The following is a 23,081-nucleotide window of genomic DNA, read 5'->3' on the forward strand; positions in this document are numbered from 1 at the left end:
AAACTAAACTTTGGTCAAAATGGTCTTCTAAATTGTTACATATACCATTATGTCAACAATCTGGCTTTGATGTGTATTTAAACATGGCTAGAAAGCTAGCCAAACTTGTACAAGTAGTATAGAGACTTTATTTCCAGCTGGGTGGTAGTGGGACATACCTTTAATACCAGCACTTGGGAGGCAGAAGTAGGTGGATCTCTGAGTTCCACATCAGTCTGGTCTACAGAGTGAGTTCCAGGACAGCCAGGGCTACACGTAAAGAAACCCTTTATCAAAAAAAAAGATCTTTGTTTTCTCCTCAATGGGAATCAAATTAGTTTTCCCAGTTCTAACCTGGTTATGGAGTGAATTAAATTGACCTTCTTTACAAAGCCATTTGTCCCCAAAGATTGATGTACTAACTGAGGTCTTATTACCATGGACAAATCTTGTCACAACAGTGCTCACATTAAATTTATCATGGTATGATATAGGTCAGGTGTGTGGAAAACAGAACCAGAGGAATTAAATCAACACCTGTGTTGCAATGAGCATAGAATCAGAGGGAATGGCTATTCACTTCTCTGGAGAAACTGCTTGATTTCTCCAACGCTTTATTTTCTCATATGTAAATTTAGTATAATTTAAAATGCCAGCCTCATAGATTCATTATAAAAACTAAATGCAAAGCCAAAGACTATTAGTGACTGTCTCTCAATTTTAGTATCGATCTCACATCTCTGTTCTTTCATGAATTTATGGTTGATCAACATTCATTTTCCTATGTTCAGACAATTTTTTTTTGCAAAATTAAAATTAATGATGCCACTTTATTTGGTTTCTGTCAGGATAAATAAGTTCATATATAATTTATTTATAACAGGGGTTTAAAATGCCAAGCATTAATTATTGTTTGCTACATAAAGTAGACAAATAAACATATGTTGATATATGCAGAGTTCCATAATATTAAGAATTATTGCTGTATTATTATAACTTGACAGATTTCAAGGTGTCTTCTTACTATAGAAGTATAGAAAGGTGAGAGTTGTTGCAAAGGAATAGGATTTCAACTTACACAACCAGTTGATCAGCAGATGGTAGGCACTTATAGAGGCATTCACAAAATCCTTACACCCTATGGATATACTCTGATGGTGGCCTTTCTCAGGGCCTCCTTTACATCTCTGTTCCTCAGACTGTAGATGAGGGGGTTAAGCATGGGGATCACCACTGTGTAGAACACAGACACTATTTTGTTTTGTTCAGTAGAGTAATTGAGGTCTTCTTCAGACTGAACATACTCAGGGCTGAAAACAGACCAAGCACCCAGCCTTCCTGCTCTTTGCCTTTTGACTCAAACAGAGTTCAAAGTGGCAACCTTGATCTCATTCTGACTCACACTAGTCATTCTGCACTGACTGCAGAGTTGTAGGTGGAAGCAGAGAAGGCAGAAACACAGGTCATCTATATTAAATTACACATGACACTTAAACTCTTTGGTACTCAACATATTTTTTAACTTGAACAATGAAAGAACTGACCTAAAGTGCAGCTTTGTTGTGAGATTAAAGGAAGTAATATCTGTGAAATACCAAAGGACCTGGTCACATATAGGGGTTAAGCATCTCTTTATTTATTTATGAAATGAAGTTTGGATAGTTTTATAATGATTTAGTGTTTTGATGACTGTAGTTCTGCTTTTAAAATGTCAGGTAGATTTACCATAAATCCAAAAACAAGACAAGAGGTGCAGTACTTATGTGTCCCCAGTTCTGAATTCTGCTCTTTAAATGTACAATACATAGACTAATTTTTTGCTTCTCTTTTCCTCTCCATTGGACACTTAATATCTAGAATTATCCACAGGATTTCATGTTTATCAGCCTAGATCGGGGATGCTGACCACTCAAATATCTTCTCCCTCAGAGGATCAGTCACTGTGGAGGGGAAATAGAGGGGATAGGACAGTGAACATTACCTAGTTGAAATCAGGCTGTTGCTTCTGATTTCCTCTCCTTATCTCAGTTCCTGAAGTCCAGTAACAATAATGGTTGCCACACACCATCGATGCAGCACCCACATGCCTTAGGAATACTGCTCTATGCATGCCAGAAATCCACTGCACAGTGCCTCTTGGTGAGGTCATGGCTACCACAGTTGTCAAGAGCTCAAAAGTGCTTGATAATTTTCAATTTATTCTTGTTTTTTTAAAAATCCATCCTAATAAAGTCCATCAATCTTTCATTTACCATTCAGAGTTAATATTGACACTGAAATCACTGAAAATCCAAGAGGATTTTATGAAGTAGATGTACTTTATTTTTAGAGAGAGTTGGTTTCTGGACACTGCAATATGAACCATTAATGCAATCACTGGTCAAGGATCATAGCCACACACATGCAGAAAATATAAGGTTGAGTGTCTTTGTGTGCATTTCAAGAGAGGGGAAGAAAGGCTGTAATCGAACGAGGTAAACCTTCAGGGATTATTGCTGATTGCCTCTTAAGAGAAAGCTATATGTGTTTCTTGGAAAGAAATAGCTTATGGAACCAGGTGATTCATTAATGTCCCTAGGTGACACCCACATGCCATAGCATCCAATGGAATTCTTTTGTTACTTGTTTACAGAAAGAGATAGCACGTGGCCTCCCAGAACAATATTTGACCTTGAAAGTAATAATTTGTCTGGTTAGTTTGGGGTATTGTGATAATATTACTCTCCATTTACAATAAACTTTGAATCAAATTTAAAAGGAGTCTTGAGGTAGCAGGCTAGAATAGTAGTAAATTAAATTGGTACTTGGGTTCATTGCCCATTTTGCTGGAGAAATAGAAAAATCATTCTAGAGCTTTGTAGATATAAAACTGACATTTAGAAAAAGGTGTTTGGACTTCTTCCTCACTGTTGCTTAGTAGAAAAACTTAAGAATCTCCCCTGAGACATCTGAGTATCCATGGTTCATTAAGTCATAAATCAATAAAGCCTTTTGCACTCAGAAAAGATGATGACCCCAGTTTTACCCCTCACTTAAGATTTCTTCCCCTACCCAGAATCTTTTCTGACTCTGTAACTTAAGGATTTTTTAAAATCACTTCTTTAGGGAAACCATTGACATTTTTGTAGGAGTTACACTAAATCTGAAGTGTGCTCTACAGAATATGGCTATTTTAACAGTTTGAATTCGTCCAGCTCATGTATACCAATGTCTGTCTCTGCATCAGTTATTAATCTCACATTCTTTCATTAATGCCTTATAGTTTTCAGTACAGAGACTGTTTACATCCTTCATTGATTCTGTGATAGTTTTTATGTCTGGAAATGTGGAAGTCACAAAACTAAAGTTTCATGATCCCATGGAGTCAAAACGCACCTCTGATGTTCCCATAGACTATTAGAGGTATTTATCAAAAGATAAGTGCCATTGTGGCAGACTGCATGTTAGTGCATGATAGCCAGTGCCAAGAGTCTCTGAATCCACACTCCTCTGTAAAAACTGTTCTGTTTCTCCAAGACTCACTCTTCTCATCTGTAAACAAGGCTCCCTTTTCTGATTTATAATGCCCTAACTCATAGATTATTGGGAAATTAAATGTAGAAGCCACATGATTTTAGAGACCAACTCCTTAGATATGAATGACCTCAATTATTCTTCATGAGTGTATGGGCAGTCTACTTTCTGTCTTTCCCCAGGATATTTTCCACAAAACAAAACAATGGTGCTACTTGCTTAGGTTATTGTGAGGAATAGGTAAATTCATATATGCAACTAAAATTTATCTTGACAGACAGAGGGCACAAATTATTGTTTGTTACATAAATACAACAAGCAAGGCAAAAATTTTGACATCATGCAGAAGTTGTATAGTAGCAATGGCTATTCCTATCACTTTACTGACTTCAAGTGGCCCCACAAATGATATATGAGTATATAAAGGTAAGAGTTTGTGCAGAGAAACAGGATTTAATATTAAACAATCAGTTAAGCACCATGTGATAGATACTAAGTGTGACATGGCTAAAGGTATTAATCCATTTCTTAAATTTGAAGTTCTATGAATATACTCTGACAGTTGCCTTCCTCAGAGCATCCTTCACATCTCTGTTCCTCAGACTGTAGATGAGGGGGTTAAGCATAGGGATCACCACTGTGTAGAATACAGACAGCACCTTGTTCTGTTCAGTAGAGTAATTGGACTTGGGCATCACATAAATGAAGGTGATGGTCCCATAGTAGACAGTGACTGCAATGAGGTGGGATGTGCAGGTGGAGAAGGCCTTTTGGCGGCCCTCAGTGGAGCGCATCTTCAGGATGGTGATGAGGATGTAGATGTAGGAGACAGCAATGACAAGCAGTGTCACCACAAGAACGGAGCCAGAAGAGATAGAGGGGATGATTCCAATAACAGAGACATCTGAACAGGACAGTTTCAGCAAAGGGGAGAAGTCACAGAAAAAGTGATCTATCTGATTTGGTCCACAGAAGGACAGATTTAACAAACAGCCAGTAAATGTCCAACCATTCATGCAGCCACCAACATAGGCAGCTCCCAGCAGTAGAAAACAGAGTCTGGGGGACATGAGCATGGAGTAGAGGAGAGGTGAACAGATTGCTACATAGCGATCATAGGCCATGGCAGCCAGTAGGAAGCACTCAGCTGATCCAAGTGACACTATAATACAGAGCTGGGCTTCACAGGCAGCTATGGGTAGGGCCAACCCATGTCCAAGGAGTTCCATCAGCATTATAACTGAGACTGAAGTTGAATATACAATGTCTACAAAAGCCAGATGGCTGAGGAATAGGTACATGGGTGTGTGCAACTGGGAAGAAATTCTTATCAACGTGATGATGCTGATATTTCCTACTATAGTGACAATGTACACTCCTAGAAATATCACAAAAAAGACTATGCACAGTGTAGGATCCTCTGTTAGTCCCAAAATGATTATCTCTGTCACAATGGTGTGGTTTCCAGCCTCGTTCTTTTGTGTGAATTGTTCCTGTTGAGGAAAATGGAAAAAAATGTTTTTAAAATGTCCTGATTTTTCACACTGCTGATTTTTTATTATCCTCATATTTATTCTTGCTTATCATCTCTGCCTCACATGTAAATACTGCCTTCTTTGGAATTCTTGTTTTGTATTTTTTTTCTGAATAAATGAGAATGACGAACCTCATTTTCTGTCATTCATTATTTTTGCATGTACTATTTCTTAAACGTCACTACTCAACACTTAACTGTTAGGATCTCTCTTCACAGGTCCAGGTTCTTAATTTCAATATCTATTTATTTTCATGATGCTCATTGTGTATTTGAAATCTCATCAATACCTCTCACAATGGGTTCCCATACCCAAATAATCCTTTTCTTCAACCACTCCACCTATATTTCATATCTGAGTGCTTATACTATCCAGCATCTCCTGTCTGCAACTTGGGAAGCTTCTTTGCCTTTTTCTTATTGTACCACATATAATAAAAAGTAATTATAGACCATTTATTTCCCAATTTTATCACTTTGTTAACTCAAAAATATAGCTATCACCTCAAAGGTCATAGAACTAGTTTTTTCTCTAGTCAACTGAGTGATCATGGCTCAGGAACATGGAGTCAGCTTGCCACAACTACCATTATCCTATGTGATAACAGTTTTATAAGGCTTTTGTAGTTACAGGACAAAAGAAAGCCCTAACTCAAGTCACTTTACAACTATATTTGTGGAATTATCAGGTAAGTAAATTATAGCAATAGTGGGGAAATCTCTGTTATAGGTCTCATATCCTGACTGATTACACCCTTAGCTTTGGTGTTGGTAGAGCCTGGAAGCCTAAGGATACATTCCAAAACACTTCATATAATAGTCACAAGTTGAGCAATGAATGGTTATTTATAAATGAGAATAAAATAGCCCAAGAATATTAAATGTAAGTTTTTTTTTTCCAGTTCACCTCCTCATCTCTTGTTTGTTACCTCTGCTGTCAAGGCTCTGGTCATTCTTTTTTTGTATTTTGTTACATTTGCCTCACTTCTTTCATTATTTTTCTTCTATGTTTCACAATAATATAAAATGGTAACCTCTTATTCATTAAATTCTTTGAGTAACTTCTCAAATCTTCATGATATAACATAACCTCATTAAAACAATGCACATCACATATATCCTTGAATATGATCTTTTCTCTCTGGGTTTTTTGCCCACTACTGACACCAAACCAGCTGTTTATCATTTTCAGGTGATTTATCCTCATCTCACAACATCATTTTCTCTTCAAAGCCTACTCTGACTCCTAGAATAGATCAAATTATCTTATTTTTGTCCTGTATATGTCTCCACTCCCAGTGAGGACACTGCCCTTTTGTTCATGGTCCCTCCTTCTTAAACAGCACAGTTGCATCAGTAATGGTTTTACGCTTCTCTTACAAATATCCAGTGCTTGGGCATAAAATTGAATGTAAAAGTGAGGAATGCATGCATGAACAGTGAACTGAATAGGCTCTGAATATCAAGATTAAAATATAATTAATGTCTCTTGCCATAAAAGAAAAAGAAAAACAGGCTTCAGAAAGAGAAAGAGCCAATGAACTTTCACCTCATGGAAAGTGCTGCCTTGGTACTACAAATGATGGCTCTTTAGTTCTGATTTTTACAAACCTATATAGCAACAATGGGGAAAAACTTGAAAATTCAAAATAAGCATCATACACATCAACAATAAGAAATTTGGTACATGTATAAGTATTCTCTTTCCATTAATATATATTAGTTTGCATATATATATTACACATGCATGTACATACATATGCACATGCACAGTGTCTTGCTGTCTTTGAACTTCAGTCTTCCTACCTCAGCTTTGTAAAAGCTATGTATACAACTACAAGTATGTGTCACTATGTCCAAATTAGGTACATTTTAATAGTGCTGTATTTAGTTAAAGTTGCAATATAAGAATTTGGTTTACATTGTGAATATTTACCCACATAATTTTTGAGATACACATAAGCTCTGAAGGAATAGAACATAACTTAATTGATTATCATTTTTTTCAGATATTTATCCTGTACAATTGTTAACTGCCACACCTAGGAATCTCAGAAATACCTCATTTACCATGATACTAACATGAAAAATATGACAAAATATCATAATTTTCCAATTCTTACTTGGTTTTCTTAGGGCAGTAATCCAAAACAATTAATTATTGTTTGGGATCCAAGGTAGGTTTATCTACTTAAATTTTAGTAACAAAAAACATTAAGCCAAATTATTCCCTATAGTTCATTGATTTGTGGCTTCCTTTGTTGATTGAAGAGTTTAGGGTACTACATATCCCTGATTAATATTTGGGATGTGAAATAGTTCATAGAACCTATACCATGTTCTTTGGCTTGATACTCAGAACTTTGTTGTTTACATTCTGTCATTTCTCTAAATTTATCTCCCAATAACATATACTCTCTTCTAATTGTATACTTTTCAAGAGTCATGTTAGAGAATGCTGTGATTGTCCCCTCATTCTTATTAAATATAATACGCATAGTATACAACTTTCTGCTAACAATGTTTGTGCAGCTCTTAGGTATTTAAACATTTACTACAACAGTAATATCAGTATTAACTATCTTTCAAATATATCAGTTCCTTAATGTTTCCAGTTGTTTTTCCTTTAGTGAAAATAAACATTTAGATTCTCTGTTGGTGAGCCTGCATTCTTTCATGTTATGTTAACTATGAAGGGCAATGGCTCCATAGTTGACTATCTGTAGCTCATTCAAGAATATCTTCTATCTTTTCTCTGATGGTTTTGGATTGTATTCAAATGACACTAGCAACAGACAGATTACTTCCTCGATGTCAGCTCTACTATTAAAAATGTTTTTTATTGCATTAATTGTTAATATTGCAATGGTCAAACTATTTTATACATAAAATTATTAAAATACTTAAATAAAGCTGTCATGCCTCCACTGTTTTCTTTATTATAAAATTAATGTTCATAATTTCTTAAAAAGTTCATTCTAACTCTACCAAGCTTACATGATCCTTTAAAATTGTTCTTTGCAGACTCTGAAAATACTTTGGTCTGAAGAACAAGGCTATGCTCAGAATAGAATTTATACTCTGTGCTTCCTGCCTTGATCTCAGTTCAATAGTGGCAATCCTGCTTTCATTATGACAGTGTTAAGAGTCACTCTGTGCTGGCTGCAGATTACTGTGGAACAGGCCTTGACATAAAAAGCATTTTGTCAGCAGGGTTAACCTGCACATGGCAATCTCTTTGGCTCTCATTTTTGTGTTTGTTCAGTGATGCCATTTGTCCATATACTGCAGCTTTGTTTTGAAATTAAATGAAATGGTATCCATAAACCTGCAGAAGTATTTTGTCACATAGCTGTGCTAATAATTTCTTTCCCCCTTTTATTGAAAATAGATTTTTTCTCATATAATATATTCTGATTATAGTTTCCCTTTCCTCTATTCCTCCCAGTTTCTCCCCACCTCTCCTCCCATTTGGATCTACTCGTATTCTGTCTCTCATTAGAAAAAAACAGGTGTCTAAGGGAATATGAAATAATATAATATAATGTAATACAAGAGATAAGACAAGACAAAAAACTCACACATAGGAATTGGACAAAAACAAAGAGAAGGAAAAGAGCCCAAGAGAAGAATCAGTGACCCACTCATTTGAACACTCAGGAATCTCATTAAAACACTAAACTTGAAGCTATAGTATATATGCAGAGGAGCTGGTACAGACTCATACAGGCCCGGTGCATGTAGCCACAGTCTCTGAATTCATATGAACTTTGGTCATGCTGATTTAGTGGGTCTCACTTTCTTGGTGTCCACCATCCCCTCTGGCTCTTACATCTTTTTGCTTTCTTTTTTGCAGGGTTCCCTGAACCCTGAAGGAAGAGATTTGCTGGAATTAAATAAAAGTCAAATATGGTAGTTTCAAATGTTCCAGGTTTTGAAGAGCATAACTTTCCTTTCTACATGCCATACTTCCTATGACACATCTCCAAGTAAGTACAATCTCTGACACCTGCCCATGTCTGGACTAGGACATTTTTACATGTACTATGCTGACCACTACTTTCCTTTCTCTTCTTCCCTATACACACTTAAGTTCCTGACCTCTAGACTGGCATTTATTCTTGTCACCATAGACCAGGGGCTCTCACCACTCTAATATCCTCTCTCATTACTGGATCAGTCACTTGAGATGGTAAATAAAGAACATAAGACTAGGAACCTAATCCAATCCTAGTATGAGACTTTTCCTCCAGATTTCTTTTTTCATATTCTCAGCTCTCAAGGTTAGCAGTGGTTCTGGCTGTGTTAGACCCATATTTTCTTGGGTACCCAGGTCCAACAAGTATAACTATATCAGGAAAACCACGGGCTTCTTTTGCTCACCTTCTTATACCAATGAAAATCCATTTTAAATAAACCCATGACTATTGCACTTACCATTTAGAAATAGAGTTTTGATACTGAATTCCAGTAGGGACTTTAGGAAGATGTGTTCCATTTACTTTTTATAAATAGTTGGAAGATGAATACAATGTGAACTATTGAATACACTCACTGGCCAAGGATACATATGCAGTGGGGATTATGATGGATGTCTGACCATGATGGGAGAGAAAAGAGGCTCCCAGCAACGGTAGTGAACCGTTGGGGATATTCCTGCCTGTCCCTTTGAGAGGTGGGGCTCTAGGATGTTTTTTTTCTACAGAAATGATTTCTGGAACCAGGTGACTCATTAAGGCCTGGCTGGCTCTCTCTAGGGGGCATCTACATGCTATGGTGTTCTTTGGAATTCTTTATTGTTTACCGAAAGCCAGTGAAATGATTTGTGTTCTCCCAGAAGAATACAGGACATTCATAAAAAATTACTTATTTTATTAGTTGATGCTAGCTAGTGTGGGGATGTAAGAGGACTTCTCAGTTAAACTTTAAATCAAATTGAAAATCTCTGTTCAAAATGAAAGGTAAAATAGTATATAATGAACATTGTTCATTTTCCTGAAGAAATGTTAAGATGATGATAGAATTCTGTATATAAGATTCACTATTTTTTAGGTATCTTGAGCCTATTTGTTCCCACCCCTCAATGTAACAATATAGGAAGGCCTTCTGAGGCAGCTGAGTATCCACAGGCAATAAGCTGAGTGCATTCAATATTTAACTCAATTCATCTAAATACTCTGTATTCCTTTTTGTTTTAAGCATTTAATGTAGGCATACATCATTTCTAAAAGTCTTTGACAAATACCAGAATGCAGAGCATCTAAAAGTGATTTATTGTGCTACACATAGCTATCTTTGTCTATCCTCTTATTCTGCACCATGCACTTATTTTATACCTCTTCTAGGATCATTTGTTCACATGTACATTCTTCAACACAAAGCCATCAAAGTATTTTTCTTTTCCTACAGATGAAATTAAGGCCTCACTGTGGATCTTGAAATGACCCTGTAAGGCAGCTCCAACTTCTGTCAAGTACAATATAAGACCTACTGCCTGCATGAGTAAAGATACTTGTGACCATAAAGGCAGACCTAAAGACCTTAGTTTCATCTCAACAATTCACTAAAACTATGATATGATACATTTTAAGCATCTCCCACCATACATTGTCAGTTCTGATTGCCCAAAGACTTCTCAGTCTTCCACTTAGGAGCATTCCCATGGACCCTAAGGAAATGTAACAGACTCATCATCTCTGCGGAGTCCAACCTCCGTGTGTGTGTGTGTGTGTGTGTGTGTGTGTGTGTGTGTGTGTGTGTGCATACATGCATACAGCATGTATATTAAAATAAGCATGCATTCTTATTCACTCATGTTGTCCTCCAGCATTTGCAGGTTTCAGGTCTTATGTTTGGGTCTTTGAATCATTTTAACTTGATTTTTGTACAGGGTGAAAATAGGGCTACCTTCTTCTTTTGTGGAAATCCAATTTATCCAGCATGATTTGTTGAAAGGAGATTGCTTTTGACAGTCTATTTTTTGAGGCTTTTGTCAAAATTGAATGGTAATAGCTGTGCACATTTGTTTCTGTATTCTCCATTTTATCACAACGGTCTATAAGTCTGTTTCTGTGCCAGCACAATACTGGTACTATGACCTTGTCATATAATTTAAAATCAAGTACAGTGATACCACCCAGATTTCTCTTTCTGCTCAGGATTATGTAGGCTTTTGTTCATCTTCTTAATCTTTAGCATTGTTTTTCCTATATCTGAAAAATATCTTGGGGAATTATGTTGACTCTCTAGATTACTTTTAGAAACATAAGCTAATTTTGCAGTATTAATTCTGTTGATCTTCAAGTGTCTTCTTTTAATTATGTCAGTGTTTTAACATTTCTTTATGTAGGTCTTTGAATACTTTAATTAGGTTTGTTTTGGAGTGTTTTTTTCTCTTTTTCCTAAGTTCTTTATCCATTAGCTCATGCTTGATATATAGAAAGGCTACTGAGTGCTCGCTTCGGCAGCACATATACTAAAATTGGAACGATACAGAGAAGATTAGCATGGCCCCTGCGCAAGGATGACACGCAAATTCGTGAAGCGTTCCATATTTTTAAACCTAAAAGAAATGGACATTTTTCTGGATAGGTACCACATACCTAAGTTAAATCAAGACCAGTTAAACTATTTAAATATCCCAATAACCCCTAAGGAAATGGAAACAGTCATTAAAAGTCTCCCAACCAAAAAAAGCCCAGGACCAGATGGTTTCAGCCCAGAATTCTACCAGATCTTCAAAGAAGAGTTAATACCAATACTCTCTAAATTGTTCCACATAATAGAAACAGAAGGAACATTACCAAACTCCTTCTATGAGGCTACAATTACCCTGATTCCTATACCAAACAAGGATGCAACAAAGAAAGAGATTTACAGACCGATCTCCCTCATGAACATTGATGCAAAAATACTCAATAAAATACTGGCAAACAGACTCCAAGAACACATCAGAACAATTATCCACCATGATCAAGTAGGCTTCATCCCAGGGATGCAAAGGTGGTTCAACTTACAAAAGTCCATCAATGTAATACACCATATAAACAAACTCAAAGAGAAAAAAAAAAACACATGATCATCTCACTAGATGCAGAAAAGGCATTTGACAAAATCCAACACCTCTTCATGATAAAGGTCTTGGAACGATCAGGAATACAGGGAACATACCTAAACATAATAAAGCAATAATAAAATAATTTACAGCAAGCCAACAGCCAACATCAAATTAAATGGAGAGAAACTCAAAGCAATTCCACTAAAATCAGGAAGGAGGCAAGGCTGTCCACTCTCCCCATACTTATTCAATATAGTACTTGAAGTTCTAGCCAGAGCAATAAGACAACATAAGGAGATTAAGGGGATACAAATTGGAAAGGAAGAAGTCAAGCTTTCCCTATTTGCAGATGACATGATCGTATACTTGAGTGACCCCAAAGATTCCACCCAGGAACTGATAAAGCTTATAAACACCTTCAGCAATACAGCAGGATACAAGATCAACTCAAAAAAATCAGTAATCCCTCCTATATACAATGGACAAAGAAGATGAGAAGGCAATTAGAGATACATCACCCTTTACAATAGCCACAAATGACATAAAATACCTTGGGGTAACACTAACCAAGCAAGTGAAGGACCTATATGACAAGAACTTTAAGTCCCTGAAAAAAGAAATTGAAGAAGATGTCAGAAAATGGAAAGATCTCCCATGCTCATGGATGGGCAGGGTTAACATAGTAAAAATGGCAATCTTACCAAAAGCAATCTACAGATTCAATGCAATCCCCATCAAAATACCAACACAATTCTTCACAAACCTGGAAAGAATAATACTCAACTTCATATGGAAAAACAAAAAACCCAGGATAGGCAAAAGAATCCTGTAAAAAAAAACAACCTCGGGAGGCAACACAATCCCTGACTTCAAGCTCTACTATAGAGCTACAGTAATAAAAACAGCTCGGTATTGGCATAAAAACTGACATGTGGACCAATGGAATCGAATTGAAGACCCTGTCATTAACCCACACACCTATGAACATATAATTTTTGACAAAGAAGCCAAAAGTGTAGAATGGAGAAAAGAAAGCATCTTCAACAAATGGTGCTGGCATAACTGGATATCAACGTGTAGAAGGCTGCAAATAGATCCATATCTGTCACAGTGCACAAAACTTAAGTCCAAGTGGATCAAGGACCTCAACATAAATCCAGCTACTCTGACCCTGCTAGAAGAGAAAGTAGGAAGTAGTCTTGAACACATTGGCATAGGAGATCACTTTCTAAATATAACACCAGTAGTACAGACACTGAAACAAACAATCAATCAATGGGACCTCTTGAAACTGAGAACCTTTTGTAGAGCAAAGGATACGGTCAACAAGGCAAAGCGACAGCCTACAGAATGGGAAAAGATCTTCACCAACCCCACAGGTGACAGAGGACTGATATCCAGAATATATAAGGAACTCAAGAAATTAGACATCAAAACGACCAACAGTCCAATTGAGACATGGGCTTTAGAACTAAACAGAGAATTCTCAACAGAGGAAACTCAAATGGCTGAAAGACATTTAAGGAATTGCTCAACATCCCTAATCATCAGGGAAATGCAAATCAAAACAACTCTGAGACACCACCTTATGCCTGTCAGAATGGCTAAGATCAAAAACACTGAAGACACTTTATGCTGGAGAGGATGTGGAACTAGAGGAACTCTCCTCCACTGCTGGTGGAAATGCAAGCTTGTACAACCACTTTGGAAATCAATATGGCTCTTTCTTAGAAAACTGGGAATCAATTTCCCCCAAGATCCAGCTATACCACTCCTGGGCATATACCCAAGAAATGCTCAATCATACCACAAGAGCACTTGTTTGTAATAGCCAAAACCTGGAAACAACCTAGATGCCCTTCAACTGAAGAATGGATAAATAAATTGTGGCACATATACACAATGGAATACTACTCAGCAGAGAAAAACAATGACATCATGAGGTTTGCAGGCAAATGGATAGATCTAGAAAAAATCATCCTGAGTGAGGTAACCCAGACTCAGAAAGACAAATATGGTATGTACTCACTCATAGGAAGATGCTAGATGTGGAACAAGGATGACTGGACTGCTACTCACATCACCAGTGAGGCTACCTGGAAAACGGGACCCCAAGAAAGAGATGGAGAAATGGATGAGATCTACATGAACAGCCTGGACATGAGTGGGAGCAATGAAGGGCGAGGGTCGAGGGAAAGAGAGCAGGAGATCTTAGGTGGATCAAGAACAGAGAGGGAGAACAAGGAATAGGAGACCATGGTAAATGAAGACCACATGAGAAAAGGAAGAAAAAAAAGAGCTAAAGAGGCCCACAGAAATCCACAAAGATACCCCCACAAAAGACTGCTGGCAATGGTGGAGAGACAGCTGGGACTGACCTACTCTGGTGATGGGATGGCCAAACACCCTAATAGTTGTGCCATGAACCCCATCCAAGGACTGAGGAATCTGGATGCAGACATCCACAGCTAGGCCCCTGGTGGAGTGCTGGGAGTCTAATTAGTGAGAAAGAGGAGGGTTTATATGAGCGAGAATTGTTGAGACCAAGGTTGGATAAAGCACAGGGACAAATAACCAAATGAATGGAAACACATGAACTATGAACCAAAGACTGAGGGGCCCCCAACTGGATCAGGCCCTCTGAATAGGTAAGACAGTCAATCGGCTTGATGTGTTTGGGAGGCATCTAGGCAGTGGTACCAGGTCCTGGGCTCATTGCATGAGTTAGCTGTTTGAAACCTGTGACTTATACAGTGACTCTTGGCTCAATCTGGGAGGAGGGGACTGGACCTGCCTGGACTGAGTCTATCAGGTCGATCCCAGTCCTCAGGGGAGACCTTGATCTGGAGGAGTTGGGAATGGGAGGTGGGCTTGGGGGGAAGGGAGGGGGGCAGGAAGGCAGACAACAAGGGAATCTGTGGCTATTATGTAGAACTGAATAGTATTGTAAAATAAATAAATAAAAAAATATGATAAAAAAAGAAAGGCTACTGAATTTTCTGTGTTGATTTTGTATCTTAGCTCATTTCTGAGGCTATGTATTTTAAATATACATATGTTGGAGTAGGTGATTCAAACATTTTATAACAAGTTTGAATCAAGTTAATTATCTATCCTTTTAAATATTTTCTCAGTTCCTAATCATGAACACTTTTGAAGACCTTTACTTTAGTGTTTCTTTTTATTTATTTTTTCTAACCTTAAGGGTTAACCTCTAATTACTGGTACAGTTGTGAGAACAATTACTATAAGGTCTATAAACTTCCAAAAGTATAGCATTTGTCTAGATAATATTTCCTGAATACCCTTAGCAGTTAATAGGTATGGTTTGGAAAATTATTCAAGAAATTTGCCGCAAAGTGCTAGAGAATGGATTGGGAAGTAGCTCAGTGGATGGATTCCTTGTGGTGGAAGTAGAGGGATATGAATTGGAAGTTGCAGCCTCTGTGTAAGGTCAGGATCAGCTGTGCACATGGATAGCCCCAGCACTTGTTAGGGTGAACTAAGACAGGAGGATCCCAGGGCCAGAAACATCAGCCAAAGCAGAGCTTCAGGTTTAGTGGCTGTACAAAAACAGACATGAAGAGCCATGGATTAGAATAGAGACTCAGTTATAAATCTATACAGCTCAGCATAACTTTTAATAAAGATATCAAAAGCATACATTAGAGAAAAGACAGGCTCTTTAGCAAGTAGTGCTGGCCTAATTGGATTTCCACATAATGAAGAATGAAGCTAGATCCATATCTCTTACCCCCACTAAAGTGAATTCATAATGGATCAAAAACCTTAATGTAAATCTGAAACTTCATATGGTGATATTTTATTTGTAATGAAATGTGATTTTATTTGTATTGTAAATAAAGTGCCTGGGGATTAGAGCTAATAGTAAGCAATAGCATAAGCTGGGCAGGAGTGGCATACACCTTTAATCCTGATCACATGACAGGTAGATCTCTTTGTGTTCAAGGATACAGCCAGCATGGAGACACATGTCTTTAATCTCAATACCAATCATAGAGACCTAGAGGTCTGTATAGACAGGCAGTGATGAGGAGGTCATGTGGTTGAGTTTACAACCAGTAAGAAGGCAGAACAGAAAGTCAAGAAAAAGACAGACACACAGGAAGTAGGCCTCTTTCTGAGGGGGAAGGACGGCAGCAGCAGGAAGGGTAAGAAGGCGGTTTTAATCTCAGCTCTTAGCTACTGCTCTGACCTCTTGGGCTTTTAAGTCTGTATTTGGCTCTGTGTTTCTAATTTAATAAGACTCTTACATCTACATCTTCAAAATGGTTAGAAGAAAACATAAGCAAGACATTTTAAGATATAGGCATAGGATATAAGGGCAACCTGTGCTGTAACATCTGTCACTCCAGAGCTCACCAAGGTTGATTCTACTGATCTGTCTAGCTAACAGGTGTTGCCTTCCTCCCTCACCAGTCCATGTTCATGCCTCCAAAGCTGTTCAGTGAGAGGATGACCTCCCCAACAGAGCATTGTTTAGTCAAGGATACATGTGTAGCTGCACTCCCCTGCTAGATCCTTCAAAAGCAAGTCCTCCAGATAAAGACATAGGAATCTCAATAATTGACCAATAGGATTAAGGGAAATCTAAAGCTTCTGCTTAGCAGAGGAATTGACATCAGAGCCAAGAGATAGCCCACATAACTAAAAAAAGAATCAATAGTGTGGTAACTGCATGTTAGAGAGTGAATTTTATCCAGAATTTATAGAGAACTGTAAAATTTAAATACTAAAAGTAAAATGTATTGCCAGATAGTGGAAGTGTATCCTTTTAATCCCAGTACTCAGGAGATCTCTGTAAATTCAAGGCCAGCCTGTTCTACAGAGATAGCTTCAGGACAGTCAAGAACACACAAAGAAATCCTGTCTCAAAAGGCAATAAATTGTGGGAGCCCACAACTGACTCAATTTCCCAGTTTGAATCTGAAATCTATTCTGAGTCAATAGAGTTCAAGCTTGCTTGCTCCAGGGCTGTAAGAAAGTCCTGATTAGTCCCCAGAGTCTCCTTGAAGGGCTGTGAGAATGTCCTGATTAACCCATGGAAAGGAACATACTATCTAGCTAGACACAGGCTGCTCATGCCAGCCAGAGGTACATCATATTACCTACCATCTCCCTTGGGTATACACTCAAAACCTTTATATTAATATAATGGGGGCCTTTGGGGTCCAGCCCCAAGATCCCTTTCAGAGTTTAGGTCAGATGATGCACTGTAGTGAAGGTAATTTAGGATATTTCTAATCTGAGGGTTTACAGAAAAAAAAGCTCACATGTGTGTGCTGTTCCAGTCATGTCTCTTCTATTATTCTAATTTTCTTGTCCTAATTGTATATCATTTCTTAGCTCCAATTCTCTGTTTTAATCCTCCTTCTTCTCCTAATCTATCCTAAAAATTCTATGTTTTTAGGAGGCTTGAAGCAACAAAAAATTTACAAGAGTTACCTCTCATTGGTCAAAAGCACATCCCTAAGGTAAGCAACAAGGAGCTGAGCCACTACCTTGGCAACACAAGGTTTCAAGGTTTAAAGAGTAAGACTGATCAGAGCCCAGTGGTGTAGTGCCTGGTTAAATAAACTTGAGACATAGGTCCTTTATAGGCTAGACTTGGCAAGTAAGAGTTGGTATGTATAGCGTGAATCTTAAAAAGTTCTTATTAATAAAAACAAACCTGAGGCCAATTATTGGGGTGAATACTGGAAGATCAGAGAAACAGAACAAGCCACAGTTACCTACCTCACCAATTCCTTAGCTGATCCTTTTTCCTCAGACCGGAAGCTTCAGAGTCCTCATCCAGAATGAAACTCAGCTGAACTGTGCTGCTCAAAGCCTAAAAGCTTAACCAGCCAAATGCTTCTAGTTTCTGGTCCTCATGCCTTATATACCTTTCTGCTTTCTACCACCACTCCCTGGGATTAAAGGCTTGCTCTCTGGGATTAAAGGTATGAATCACCATGCTTGGCTGTATCCTTGAACACATGGATTTCTGCCTCTGGAATGCTAGGATTAAAGGCATGTGCTACCACTGCCTATCCTCTACATTCAATATTGTGGCTATTCTGTCTCTGACCCCAGATAAGTTTATTAGCGTGCACAATATTTTGGGGAACACAATACCACCACAGGCATGACTTTTTTAGGTTGTTTGTGTTAATAACCTTGGTTGGACACCTGCACTATCACTCTAGCTTGTCATAAGTCTTCTGAAGGACTTTGAACCAAACAAGGTGAAACACCTGCAATTTTGCTCATGAATAAAATCTGTGAAAGTTCTGCCTGTAATCTCTCCCAAGGACACTTCATTTGGAGTGTTTGCCCTGTCAGTAAGCCAAGGATGGAGAACAGACCTCTAAGTGTCTAACAGTCACATAGATTAAACAGGTCTAGTTATGAAGCATATTTTAGTATGTTTCTATTAATCAAAAATTATACAGCTAAATCATCTTTCTGACCATCCACAAATATGTGTCTGTCAGGGACAAGGACAGAATCTCTAGTTAGTGGAAAAATACAGACCCCCCAATAAGACAGGGAACTAGATCAGCTTACAGTCAGGTTGCCTAGCAACAGGACATTGAGTCAGAGCCCTTGACCCTGTCACCCTGTAAACATCCTATACAAACATCCTGTTAGCTTGCCCCCACCTTATGCAGATGACAGCTTCTTGCTCCCCCTACCCTGCGGAACTATATAAACCTTTCTGGAAGAGAAATAAAGGACACCTTGATCAGAATCTAGACTTGGTGTCTTTTCCTTTGTATCTCCTGTCCCTACATTCCCTCCTTAGGGTGGTCGAGAACCCATTGAAGCCCTGCAGGCAGGGCATGTGTCCATAAGATTAAGATATAATTGTGAGATTACATGTACAATTACGTGAAAATGTATGATAAATGGGGTGATGTCATGGCTGTTCTGCACAAGTCAAATTGCAGATAACAGCAACCAGTTTTTCAGAGCCCATGGCCCTGCAAGCCCTGCAGGCCCTGCCAGACAGGGTTCTTCCATCAGATAAAATTTCATCTGATGGGCTAGCATCTGAATTATCAATTACTATAAGCTGTAATTGTGTCATGGCCCATAGTAGCTCATGACAACTACAATTGCTCTTGACATTAACATACTGGAAAGACACTTGGATATCCATGTTAATGCTGTACTAATCTCAATAGTGAGGCCATAGTGTGGTGATATTTTATTTGTGCTGAAATGTGATGACATTTTATTTGTATGTTAATAAATAAAGTTTGCCTGGAGATCAGAGAAAATAGCAAGCCATTAACACAAAAGTCAGGCAGTGATAGCACACACCCTTAATTTGATCACTTGGCAGACAGGGTCTCTGTGTATTCAAGGTCATACTAGGGAAGAAAGTCAAACATGGCAACATGTGCCTTTAATCCCAGTACCAATCATAGGGATCTCGAGGTCTGTACAGACAGGCAGTGACAAGGAAGTGAAGTAGCTAGGTTAAGAGCCAATGAGAGGGCAGAAAAGCAAGGCAACAAAGGTGCAGGTTAACAGGAAGTAGCTCCCTTTTGGAAGCTACAGAGCTGATAAGGTAAGGTGGTTGGTGGCTCTCACTATTTCCCTGGTTTCTAAGGCTTTCACCCTTATATTTGTCTCCATGTTTAATAAAACCACTTTAGAAATTCATCTACACAGGAGAACTAACCAAGATGTTTATCAGTGTTAGGATCCTGCCCTCATTTCTGCACATGCATAGCCCAGGGTCTTGCATCTTACAACATCAAGGGGCACTGGTGACTACGTATGCATGGTATGGTCATGCAATTTGCACCTTAAAAACTCCACCCTCTCTCTTTGCTCTCTCTCTGCTCCCTGCTCTGCTCTGCTCCTGTTATCTTTCTCTCTCTCCAGGCCTGGCTCTTCTCTCTCCTATCCCCTCCCTCCTTCCAATAAAGCTCTCTGTAACTCTGGTAATTGTGGCTGTGGCTCATGACTTCTCAACTGGTAAGCAGCACCACCAGCAGTGCTGATTATCATCCTTTCAATTAGCAGTTGAACATGACAAAGAGAAATTGGAATATAATATAATATAATTAATATAATATAATTAATATAATATATAATATAATATAATATAATATAATATAATATAATATAATATAATATAATATAATATAAACAGTTGAACCTTGTTCAGCCATTAAGAAATTTTAACATCCACAAGAAATGGATAGAACTAGAATTCATTAAGAAAAATTTTATATTTTCACTCTCATATAGGACCTAGATTTAAAATTCTCTGCATGTGTAATGAATCTAGAAAGGGGATCATGGAAAGAGAAGATGAAAGAGGAAATGTAGTTCATGGCCCAGGCTGGCTGAAGACTCCACAGGTCCTCCCTGTGGAGGCCCTACCCTACTGCAAGGGTAGGGTGGGTAGACACCATTAGGAGGAGCAAATATATAGGTGGAGAAATGAGAGAGAAAGAGAGGCAGACCTGTTCATGTGCTATGGAAAGAGACAGACCTGGAAAAGTAAATGTGGTGGGGAACAGACTGATGAGGGTGGCCTGCTTGCCACCCAGGACCACAATGACATCTGAGCTCAGGCTGCTGTCAAGGGCCATGTCTGGGTCTATGGTCTTACCTCAGCTGAAGTCTGTATTGACATCCATGGCTCATGTTGCCACCAAAGTCCACACAAATGCCCAGCATCTGAGCTTCTACTTGTGGCCATGTTGGTGTCCAAGGGCCATGCTGCTGAGGCCCCTCTGAGTTGAGTGGCCTAGACTGTCACTAGGAGCCATGACAACATCTACTCCTGACCTGCTGCCAAGGATCTTGTCTAGATCAGTGACCCTACACCAGCCAGGGTCTGTGTTGATATCTGTAGCTTCAGTTACCACAAGTGGATGCCTGTGGTATGGACAGGTACCTGAGTCCATATTGGTGCCTAAGAACCATGTTGCTGCCTGGCTGATTTGGGTGGGCTGTGCTGCCACCTAGGGCCATGGTGATATCCATGACTGAGCTGTTGCTGAGGGCCATGTCTGGGTCTATGTCCCTATCATATCCAGGGTCTATGTTGATCTCCATAGCTTCAATTACCACTGAAGGCTGTGGAGATGCCAGGGTCTGGTCAGCCACCTGAGACCATGTTGGTGTCCTAGGGCCATGCTGCCACTAGAGCCATACTGATCTGGGTGCCAGTGCTGCTAATGGGGCTGCGGTAACATCCAGATCCAAGCTGCTGCCAAATCAATGCCTGTATCTTGGATCCTGCTACAGCTAGGGTCTGTGTTGATCTCTGTGGCCCATGTTACCATAGGGGTCCATAGGAACCATGCATGTTGAAATCTGAGAGCTGTGCTGAGCTGGTACCTCCTTTTCCTGGCCCTGGGAGAGCTGGGCCTGGCCCTCACTGGCCAGTGCAGCAAAAGAGCTGGCCCTGCCCCTCATGAGACAACTGGTCCCACACACAGGAGAGATGGTCCGACCCCTCACTGCTGGTGTGGAAGACCTGTAGCCTGGTGGCATGGATGTAGAAGAGCTGGCTTTGTCCCTCACCTGAGGGGGCAGTCCCAGTGGCCTAGACTGAACAAATCAGTTACTACCCAGTTCCACATACGCATGTGTGTGAAAATGCATAATGAAACCCATTGCTTTGTATGCTAACTATAAAAAGTAAAAAATGAGGGCATCGGGTAAAACAGAATTTGTGTCTAATAATGTAAATTGTATGTCAAATAATATTGGCTTTGTTTAGAGAGATATTTATTTTGAATTCATGCTGTGAAACATTTTGACTTATATTTCTATTTCTTGGTCTACATTTAAAAGAAACGATGATGTAGTGAAGCATTGGGAACAGTATAGCTGAATAGTTATAAAAATTTTTATATGAATCACTTTAAAGCATGAAGGAAATTAACATATTCATGGCATTATCTCAAAAACATTCATAATTAAAATAGTTCAGAACAATCTAAAAATAACATCACACATTGGACATATGAAATTTAGGAACAAGGAAGGAACTTTTGGTTCATCTAAAATGGAGCATTAGCTTAGACATAATGCTGGCTTTGGAAAGAAGTGTCTTTAATAACTGCTTTGCTGTTAAACTTAGGAGCCCAGTGTTTGGAGTAAAAACATACATACAAAAACATTAATACTGAATTAGAATGTAGAATATTGTCACAGAGAGGCAAATATTGCATTTCTACATTTAGCACTTGAAGGCATAACTACAATTACACAATGATGATCATGACAGTAGTTCCAAGCACCTGCTTCTCAGAGATGTCACTGATGATCACAGTCTAGCCCATGCTAATTACAGTTATCCAAAACCAATTGGATCATTGCAGTTGTAATACTGTTTGTTAATAATGAAGAGAATGAAGCCCTTGGGATTTTATGGAATATCACAGCCAGCACAATATATATGAAAACACAGACACACCCAATTTTCTCACCTCATTGGATTTTCCTCACAGTATTTTCAATGGTATGCTAATAAAAATGAGTGTGTCTAGTGGTCAGATACTTATGGTCTTACTTCAAAAATGGTCTCGAGTCCTACATAAGGAAGCCCTGCTATGGGAAAATGATTCCTAGAGCTTGTTCTGGTAATATTTGATGATCAGGTAACATTCAATCTTTCTTTTATATTGATACATAAATGTCCCAAGTGGACAGACTCCAACACCAATTGGAGGAAGAGGTGAGTGGCTAGCCTCCTGGCTGGACAACCCTACTCTCTTGGCCCAAGGCTCTGGGACACATTCTGAGCTCCTCTTCCATGCATCACAGCCCAGCAGACAGTCAGCAGTCCTACCATCCCTCATGGAACCAGAGGCCACCAGAGGCACAGACTCCACCAACACTGATTGGAGAAAGAACCCCAGCAGCTGATCAGCAAACTTACCATCCCCAGGACATCAAAGGCCACTGGAGTCACATTATCTGCACTAATTGGAGAAAGAGCAGCCAAGAGACACAGGCACC

General features: G+C 38.8%; 1 protein-coding gene and 1 non-coding gene across 2 annotated transcripts; one reads left to right on the forward strand and one right to left on the reverse strand.

Annotated features, from left to right (window-relative positions):
* Positions 1–4,034: 4,034 nt before the first annotated feature.
* Positions 4,035–21,167, reverse strand: LOC114685279 (olfactory receptor 473-like). Its single transcript, XM_028859861.1, has 2 exons — positions 21,033–21,167; positions 4,035–4,985 (listed from the first exon to the last, which is right to left on the reverse strand). Exons 1-2 carry the CDS (start codon positions 21,165–21,167, stop codon positions 4,035–4,037), a joined length of 1,086 nt encoding a protein of 361 aa, XP_028715694.1.
* LOC114685287 lies at positions 11,478–11,584 on the forward strand. The gene has a single exon (XR_003733451.1). It is a non-coding gene; the product is annotated as a U6 spliceosomal RNA (small nuclear RNA).
* Positions 21,168–23,081: the final 1,914 nt, after the last annotated feature.

Source organism: Peromyscus leucopus, chromosome 1, assembly GCF_004664715.2.
Source record: "Peromyscus leucopus breed LL Stock chromosome 1, UCI_PerLeu_2.1, whole genome shotgun sequence".
NCBI classification, from domain to species: domain Eukaryota; kingdom Metazoa; phylum Chordata; class Mammalia; order Rodentia; family Cricetidae; genus Peromyscus; species Peromyscus leucopus.